This window comes from Schistocerca piceifrons, chromosome 2 (assembly GCF_021461385.2).
Source record: "Schistocerca piceifrons isolate TAMUIC-IGC-003096 chromosome 2, iqSchPice1.1, whole genome shotgun sequence".
NCBI lineage: Eukaryota > Metazoa > Arthropoda > Insecta > Orthoptera > Acrididae > Schistocerca > Schistocerca piceifrons.
Window position 1 is genome coordinate 728,758,059 of NC_060139.1, and position 9,896 is coordinate 728,767,954.

The following is a 9,896-nucleotide window of genomic DNA, read 5'->3' on the forward strand; positions in this document are numbered from 1 at the left end:
GCACCTGCCACATGAAATTACATCCTCTGCCTGGATTTCAGTTGTTATCACCAGTCTATTTGAGCAAGCCTGTCGAACAACTCCTTGATCTTCTCAGGCTGAAGTACTTCTGGGAGGACCTGTACTCACACCTCTTGCCGCACTATTGTGCTGGGTCCATTGTGCCACCACTTGATCGTTCGTGCTGATATGTTTTGGGTAAGCCGTACGCCATGCTTTGACTTGGAGTTGACTGGCACGCCAGGAGAGAGTGCTGTTTCTGGATAGGCGTTCCCTCGAGATACCGAACAAGCGCAAGAGACACTACAACTTCTTTCATTGTAACGGAGTTCGTTTTGGCGTATCCACAGGGGCAGCCTGTTAGATTCTGTGACGGTGGACCTAAAATTTATTTTATTTTTGCTGAGCATATAGAGCAGCTTAGGCAAGTGCTTAGGCTTGACCGTTGAGCCGTTGAAAATGAATCTGGCTAATGGAGATAACTCTTTCTTGGGGGATGTGGTATCAGCCAGGGGAATTAGTGTAGATCAGGCCCATATACAAGATATTTACAAATTCCAGTCACTCAGGGACAACAGGGGCGTTGCCCGAATCATAAATCTAGTGAATTTCTTTAGAAATGTATCCACAGTTTTGTACAATTTGTGCCCCCACTCAGCAAGTGTGTCGAAAAAATGAGAAATTCCAATAGGGAGAATTTCAACAGTAAACCAATGATGCCCTGAAACATGCGTCGAGCAGTGTACCAGTAACAGATATTCTAGATTTTAATTCACTGTTTGTTGTGCATACAGATGGGTCCACATGCAAGCACTTGATGGACAGTGGAGGCCTTTAGCGTATGCTTCGAGAACGTTTCAGGTGCGGAAATAAATTATTCTGAGATGGAAGCTTGGCCATCCTTTTCGGCCTAGAAAAGTTTAACTTCTACCAGAAGCATAGGAAATTTGATACAGGTAACCAGATGCTGAGTTTGGTTCCCGTCAGGGCTCGTAAGACCAGAAGAATTTAGCGGTGGGAGATCCAAATATCAGCCTTCCAGTTTGAAGAATAGTACGTATCAGGGAGGAAAATAATCAAGTCGCGGATGTGCTTAATCACATATTTCAGGAGATTGGCCTGGAATCGCACGATGATGTAGAGGCATCAGATTTCATATTAAACGCAACAGAGGTTCCTTTACCGTTTCTTGATCCTAAGGAGAGACAACAGCAGGATAGTGAGTTGGGCGAAATTCGGCCAAAGCAAGAGGTGGGTGACTCGATGGACGGCTATTCCTTGCAGAGGCATATGATGCTATGTTTTCTGTACTCCTTGTGATAGGAAGCTCAAGATCTGACCCTACCATTTTCATTTATCTTCATTGTCCGTTGCGAGGGAAGGATGGGGTGGGGGCACCCGGGACTAGATAAAACGACGATGAAAATTAAAGTCTTCACCTGAAAAAGTATAAACTCAGATATTAACAGGTTGGTAGGTCTTTGCCAAGAATTTCAAGACCGTTAAGACTAATACTAACACTGTCACTAGACTGGATTTTCTGCAGAGTTCACTTGAGAATATCAGTCTATTGTTTGTTGATTATTTGGGGCCTGTCTCATATATATCAAAAATGGTAATACCTTACTTGTGGTTGACGCTTTTACAATTTTTATCATGTTGCCTAGAAAGGAATGACGACCGCCATTAGTATCTACAACTTCTAGTGTTATATTTGCCAGTTCTGGACATTCTAAACTCGTAGTGACAATGTTCCTGCATTTAGGTCACGTGAATACAGAAGATACTGTTTTAATAACAGCAATTCTCTCGTGAGAACTACCCCATATGACCTTCAGTCGTCTTGTGGAATATATTAACATCATTTTCATTCACAGAAACGTCGGGATAATTCCGTGAATTAGCCTAGCCTTATCTTTATTATACCTGTCATGAGACCCATAAGATAACGCCAGTCAAATAAACCATTTAGCATTAACATTTGCAATCGCTCTGCCTATACGATTAAGATTTATATTATTTGGATGAGTTAATCATACTAACAACTCGATGGAGCATATGGAACGTGAGAATATTGGCGCTAAATGGGAAAAGGCGAAAAATAACATTAGTCTTGCACATCACAGTCAGGCTCCTAGGAATAATCAAAGGAGATACATGGCTTCAGTGACGGTGGGGATATTGCCGATATGAAAGATTTCTGGGGGCAAAGCTAGGGACCACGGGGGATCATAGACAAAATGTTGCTCCAGTTTCTCAGGTCTTGTTAGCTCGTTAAGACTGTCCCAAGTGAAGAAGCCACTCAAGTGCAAGAGGGGACAGAGAAGGGGTTGGTCGGTAACTCTGAACAGACCGGCTAGCAGCACACGAGGATTGTCCAGGACAGGAGCGACTGTTACCTTGTAAGAGTTGCAGCATTTCCTATTCGGAGGTGGCTATGTGATGGACAGCTACGTATGAGCCCTTCATTTCCTAAGTGGCAGTTACTTGTTGGTTTCGAGCGTTTTCATGGGGAAGCCTGCATCCCATCAGTCGTATTACATCTTAATGGGGGACAAAGTGAATGAATTTTCGTTGGTGCAGAGTTCAGTGTTGATAGCGCTCGCAGGAGCATGGCTGCCTCAGCATTTAAGTGCTCCTTTATTTAAAATTTCTGAAAGGGAGTGACAGTGGTAACTTGTGAGTATTTTTGGTGTTTCGTGTAACTGTGACTACTCACTGTCTGTGTGGCACCTTACGTTAAGCTGTTTTGGTGCTTAACTTTCTGAGCTGGCAGTCAGTTTATCTGGTAAATTCATTTGTGTTCTCAAATGTTAAAAAGAAGAGGGGGTAAATGAATACTTTATCTCCTACATCTGCATCTACGTTGTTAACCTGCAATTCACAATTAAGTGACTGGCAGAGGGTTCATCGAACCAGCTTCAAGCTATTTCTCTACCGTTCCACTCTCGAACAGCGTTTGGGAAGAACGAACACTTAAATCTTTCCATGGGAACTCTGATTTCTCTTACTTTATTGTGATGGTCATTTCTCTCTATGTAAGCGGGCATCAACAAAATATTTTCACACTCTGAGGAGAAAGTTGGTGATTGGAATTTCGTGAGAAGATCCTGCCAGAACGAGAGATGCCTTTGTTTTAATGACTGCACCCCAATTTGTGTATAATATCTGTGCCACACTCTCTACTATTATGCTGTAATACAAAATGAGCTACCCTTCTTTGAAATTTTTCGATGTCCTCCGTCAATCCAATCGGATCTGAGTCCCACACCTCGCAGCAGTATTCTAGAAGAAGGCGGACAAGTGTAGTGTAAGTCTCTTTAGCAGAATTGTTGCATTTTCTAAGTGTTCTACCAATAAATCGTGGTCTTTGTTTTTCCCACAATATTATCTGTGCGATCTTTCCAATTTAAGTTATTCATAATTATAACCTCTATGTATTAAGTTCAGCCTTTGGATGGTTCAAATGGCTCTAAGAACAATGGGACTTAACATCAGAGGTCATCAGTCCCCTAGACATAGAACTACTTAAACCTAACTAAGGACATCACACACATCCATGCCCGAGTCAGGATTCGAACCTGCGACCGTAGCAGCAGCGCGGTCCCGGACTGAAGCGCATAGAACCGCACGGTGACAGCAGCTGGCCAGCCTTTGGATTTGTGTGCTTTATCGAGTAATCGAAATTTAGTGGATTCATTTTATTACTCATGTGGATGATGTAACACTCTTCATCATTTACAGTCAATTTCCACTTTTCGCACCATACAGATATCTGAAATTACAATGAAATCCAGACCTTTAGCTGCTTGCGGGCGTTGATAAGTATCAACGGAGACAGTTGAAAATGTATGCCACGACCGCGACTTGAACCCAGGATCTCCTGCTTACATGGCAGACGCTCTATCCATCTGTGCTACCGAGCCGACCGGAGAGGCCGAGCGGTTCTAGGCGCTTCAGTCTGGTACCGCGCGACCGCTACGGTCGCAGGTTCGAATCCTGCCTCGGGCGTGGATGTGTGTGATGTCCTTACGTTAGTTAGGTTTAACTAGTTCTACGTTCTAGGGGACTGATGACCTCAGAAGTTGAGTCCCATAGTGCTCAGAGCCATTTGAACCATTTGTGCTGCCGGGAACACAGAGGATAGTGCGACTGCAGGGACTTATCTCTGGCACGCTCCCCGTGAGATCCACATTTCCAACTTACTATCCACACACTATACTTGTAGTGCCCCTGCCCCCTATATTCATTACTCGCGGCAGTCAATTTACCGATCCCCGTAAGAGTTCGGGCAATTTGAGCGCATCCGCACTGAAGAAGATCATTGGTCGGCAAGCTTTATGTATATGAAGATGGTATCTGTTCTTTCGGACATGTCCGAATACGGGCATCACAATATCGTATTGATGGTAGAAAAACAAGTAAACTGTTTGTTATTAGATCTACAATTCTGCTTCCACCGTTTTGCAATATATGGCAGTAGCGAGAAGTGGTGGCGCAGGTGTTAGGTTGTAAGTGTCGTATAATGAGCATTTATAAACATAACACCATCAGAATATTAGTCCATTTGCGATTGGATCATAAAGTTATTCTCGACTGAATATGCATGGTTTCGAGCCCAGTTCTCGTCATTTGCGGGAAGTTTAAATTTTCTGCTTTAACATGAAGAAATCTGCCGCTGAGGGTCATAGAATGCAGTGTAAGACCTATTAAGAAGCACCTGTAAGCGAAAGAACGTGCAGAGATTGGAGGATTGGAGTTTTGACGCCGCAAACCTGGTTGGCGGGGGAAGAGAGGAGGTTCCTGAAGCTACTGAAACAATCACAGGAGATCGTTATCGATGTCGAGCACTGAACGACAAAGGGTGACAGTACAGCGATAGTCATGTAAATGTGGTTTTGCAGCATGGAAATGGTCGAGCGAGTACCGCACGGCCTGGCTGACCAGCACCTCAGGTCATATGAGAGAGCGCGAAATTGGATCTATTCTCGGATTTCTTCAAAAGACGCTCAGTTCTTCTGCTGCGGGGTTCGTATGGCACCCGAAAGATGCAACGGTTACCTAACCTTGGAGATGGTTAGTACATTTAATGCCTGTCACTGTAATTCATTTTGTTGATAAAATTGTTTGTTGAACCTGCTTGCAGCCACGCCCAGTTGATGTGGCTTTTCCTGTTTTCTGGGAACTCTATATTTACGATTTCAAGACTTGCTATTAATACTATAAAATGTTAAAATTTGTTTTTAATTAATTGAGCCTGTTCAAGTTTCTTAGACTGTGAGAGCTATGATTCTTTTAACAAGTTTTTTAAATTTTAATGATTATATGGTTGTTAAGTGATAAAAATGGCGGAAGATGTGGTTCCACTTTCGAGGTGTTTTCTTTAAAGCTATCCCAACCCTAGTTATGAGGTATCAGTTGTGTTTATGAACAATAAATGTTTCGCTTTTTTATCTTGTTTCACTGACGCCCCCAGGCATTAGACAGGGGTCCACTCACCTAGCCACTACCCACCCATGTGTATGGTTAACAGTTGGACAGCTTTCTGAGCTCGACCTGCCCTCAACAGCCACCCACCATTACGTCTAACCCCATGCATGTTAAAATTCTCTCAAAGAGACATGCGCTCGAACTCAAAAGTAACCGAGTTGTAGAGATAGAAGTGAAACTGTCAGGGCATGTCGTGCGTGGAATAGGGAAGATATTGAGTTCTAGTCTCACTACAGCACAAAGGCTCACTCTTCCAGAACGTTACAATAAAGTGCACACATTGTGGAAAACAATAACTTATCCTGTGGCAAAGTCGATGCTTCGCAATATCCCTTCTTGCATGAGTGATAGTCCAACAAGCACTGTAAAATTAGGCAAGTAGGGGAGAGGTACTGGCAGAAGTGAAGCTGTGGGACTCGTCTGAGTCGTGCCTCGGCCGTGTCCTCGGAGAGTGAGGTACATAGTTGAGCTTAGATTCGACAGTTTTAATCTGCCGGAAAGTTTTATGAAAATCAGTGATAAGTTTTACGTATCTTTTTCTTAAGTCTGGGATCTCGAATTGCAGAATAAAAGGCCGTTATTGAGTTAGTACATCGAAAAAATATCGCACTTTTGTAAATGCTAAATGACTGATGTGTGACAGACAGAATTGCTGAATGAAGCTATCGGCTGCTTCGTCACGTAATACTCTGCTTCCTACCACTGCAGTCCTTGGCCACATTATTGAACGCATCTTGAGTTTTTAACGTTATACGAGTTTAAGAGGTACAAAAAGCTGCAAAGATTACTTTATCAGTCCAAACAAAGCGATTTAATTTCTTCAAACATTACATGTTATTAATAACTGATAAAGTAAATAGTTTTAATATTATTTTTTTGTTCAATAAGCCGAACTAGACTCGACTTCTGAACAGTCTGTCACGGTGCCTTTAGCAGCTATTAATGCTTCAATCCGCCTTGGCACACTGATAATACAGGATTTTGCAGTGCCCTGCAGTTGTGAATGATGATTCCAGACTCGAATATTTTTTCTGTGAGAAGATTTCCTGTGATGATTGTTTCCTCTGCCACTTCTCTTTTCACCAGTTCCCAAACATTTTCAGATGGGTTCATACCAGGTGAGTTTGCTGGCCACAGTAATAATGGGACATTTTCTTGCTGTTTTTTGTGATCGTGCTGTGTGACGTGGAGCTTCGTCCTGCATAAACACAAATGGATCTCCTTTAGAGCCCCATTCATCTATTCGAGGTAATAGCCTCCGCCTTAACACCTCCTTGTACTGGTCTTGCTACAATGTTCCCTCAGCCAAACGCAGATGTCCAATGTCTTTGTCACAGACGATAGATCACATCACGACTCTGGTGGTACGTTCCACAGTCTGCACAATACAGTCGAGATGATTTTTGTTTCCAGAGCGCTTTCGTAATATCTGAGATATATTTAGCAAAATTTCGAATGTGGAGTCATCAGTAAAGCAAAGCTGAAACGAAATAAAAAAAAAAAAAACTATTACGATGTGCTTCAGGATTGGCCTTGAACACAGAAAATTTATTTATCACTATTGTATGAAGGCATATACTGTCTAATTTATTGATACTAGCTGATTTTCAGAAGTCCAAATCTCTATGCTTATGCTCCTTTGCACATTAGACGTTTTGACATGATAGCATCAGTTAATTTTGGCTTTCAGGTAGGACTACGAGCGTTGAATTTTAGTTGCGATGGACTGCGTCTTATACTCCTTTCAGATGCAATAATACTACTGTGTTCCAGCTTCATTTTAATTTCTTTTGTACAAGGAAACCAGTTTTCACGGTATATCTTTCTCAAGGAACGCTAAGATCTCGCTGAAAATATTTTTCCTCTGCCACACCTCTTCTTCCTTTGAAAGACAGTTGCACACCAGAATCTATTTTCTTCTCTAAACGCCTTATGGATGATTCTGATATGCTCAATCTTCGAGAGATTTGAATACATATCTGTGCTTTAATCTTCAGAACTTTTTGAGGCATCTAATCATTTACTTTGCCCATAATTTTCGTATGTTACAGTACTAAAATCTCTCAGTAATCAATAAACTTTATCTTTAGAGGCTACAGAGGGTAAATACATCAGGAAAGAAACGCTTTTAGATGTTAATAATGCACTCACAGTTCAAACACGTCAGCTGTTCCTATTCTCAAAACTGTAACTGGCAATTGTTCATCAACGTCAGCTCACACAAGATGGATGCAGGAGAACAAATGAGCTCGCTTCATTGCATAACAGCTCTTAAACAATATTTAACCTATTAAGCAATGATAGGTGAGCCATGATACAAAACCAATTCCCAGAAATAGAAGCATCGTCAAAAAAATCAAATGCGTCGAATAATACACTGACGAAAAAAAGTCGCAGCAGAAAAAACTTACTAACGCAGAGTAATGACATTTCGGGAGTGCATTTGTCTAGGTAAGATATTTAAGTGATTAAGGTTACAAGATCAGAGGTTAATGTAAACGCGAGATAAGCCATTGCTAATGCGAAATGCTGGTAGATTAATAACCGGTGTAACTACCAGAATGTTGATTGCAAGCATGAAAACGTGCATGCATTTTGTTTTACAGGTGCCGTTTGTGGGATCTCGAGTTGTCGTCCGATGATGTCTTACAAGTGGTCGATTGGAGACAGATCTGGTGATCGAGCAGACCAAGCCAACATGTCTACACTATGTAGAACATGTTGGCCCCTTCCCCCTCCCCCTCACCACACGGCTCCTATTCGTGAATGGCAGACAGCACAATCGGTAGAATCGCCACACTGACGACGTACAAATTTGCAATCAGGATGCATGGGATAACCACGAGAGTGCTCCTGCTCTCATATGAAGTCGCTTTCCAGACCATAACCCCAGGTGTAAGTCCAGTGCGTCCAGCATGTAGACATTTTGGATGCAAGACCTTCACTGGTCTGCTCCTAATCAACACACGGCCATCATTGGCACCGAGGTAGAAGCAGCTTTCATGTGAACACACGACAGACCTCCGTCTTGCCCTCCAATGATCTCTCGCTTGACTCCATTGAAGTCCCAAATTGCCGTGGTTTCTGATCGCTACAGGACTTCTTGCTCGGATCTGTCTTTGAAGTAACCAACAGCTCGTTGTGTCACTGTGGTGCCAACTGCTGCTCAAATTGCTGCTTTAGTTGCAGTACGATGTGCCAGAGCTATACGCCGAACACGGTGGTTTTCCCTCTCGGTAGTGCCACGTGGCCGTCTGGAGCCCGGTCTTTTTGCGTCCATACGTTCTCGTGATCACCGCTGCCAGCATACAGTGGCTACATACCCGCCAGGTCTTCCTGCACCAGAAGGTACAACCAGTTTCTCGTAGCCCTATTACAAGACCTCGTTCGAACTTGGCGCCTTAAAGGCATTCTTGACTAACAAAAACTCACGACTTCCAGTCTAAAAAGTAACTGACACTCACACCCATTATAAACCTGATTCACATCCTCATGTGTCTGCAGCTCATGGTCTCGCGGTAGCGTTCTCGCTTCCCGGGCATGAGGTCCCGGGTTCGTTTCCCGGCGGGGTCAGGGATTCTCACCTGGCTCGAGATGAGCCCATTACGGTCGGGGGAAGGCAATGCCAAAGCACCTACGCTAGGACCTTCGCTAGTACAGCGGTGCGGGTCTCCCGCATCGTCCCCTACGCTCTGTCAAGGAGTACGGGACTTCATCATCATTCATGCTCATAGTGGCTTTACTAGCTCCACTCTTACGCAACTGGTCGAAATTAGAGCAGAAATCATTTCTTGGATGTACAAACACACCTACCAACTTTCGTTTAAGTCACACAACTCCTTATTATTGTGATTTTTTTTCCGTCAGTGCATTATGACCAGGGATTGTATGTACCTTCACACCACCCACGTCTTCGTAAATTTACGACCCGAGAAGGTACTGGTTCCGTTCGTGTAAACATTTCGCTTGTGAAAGATGTGGAAATTGTAAATCTCAACTGTCAACTGTCCTTTGCTGACCACGGTTTCCCCGCTGGCCCGAACTGTCCGCGACGTCAGTGGGCAGTGGGCAGGCAGTACCAGCAGGGACGGGCTGCCTGCAGACGGCAGTGTTTTGCCGCCCCTTTTTAGCCGACCCGGGCCGGCCACGACGCGGCGGCAGCCCACGGCTTCCGCAGCGCCGCACATTGTGAGGCGGGATTTACGGCTCTCCCGCTCCCGACACACCGCCGTAATCGTCTTAAGGCGCGGCGCAGGGCCAGCCGGCCGGCCCCGGACAGGGATTACGGAGGCTCCGCTATCCCGCAAAAACACCCCCAGAGGTTAAGGGACCAAGCAGGGCGCCAGTATTAGACCACCAATTACTGCAACAATGAGTATCGCAGATAAATTTGGTTGTGCCACTCA

The 9,896-nt window shown here is 44.0% G+C and overlaps 1 protein-coding gene across 1 annotated transcript in view; it reads right to left on the bottom strand.

The window, feature by feature from the left end:
- The window catches only part of LOC124775801, a 177,694-nt gene extending 168,017 nt beyond the window's left edge, over positions 1-9,677 (bottom strand). Inside the window, exon 1 of the mRNA XM_047250631.1 lies at positions 9,510-9,677. Within this exon, the coding sequence (XP_047106587.1) occupies positions 9,510-9,677 (168 nt within the window). The remainder of the gene's footprint in view (positions 1-9,509) is intronic.
- Between the last annotated feature and the right edge of the window lie 219 nt (positions 9,678-9,896).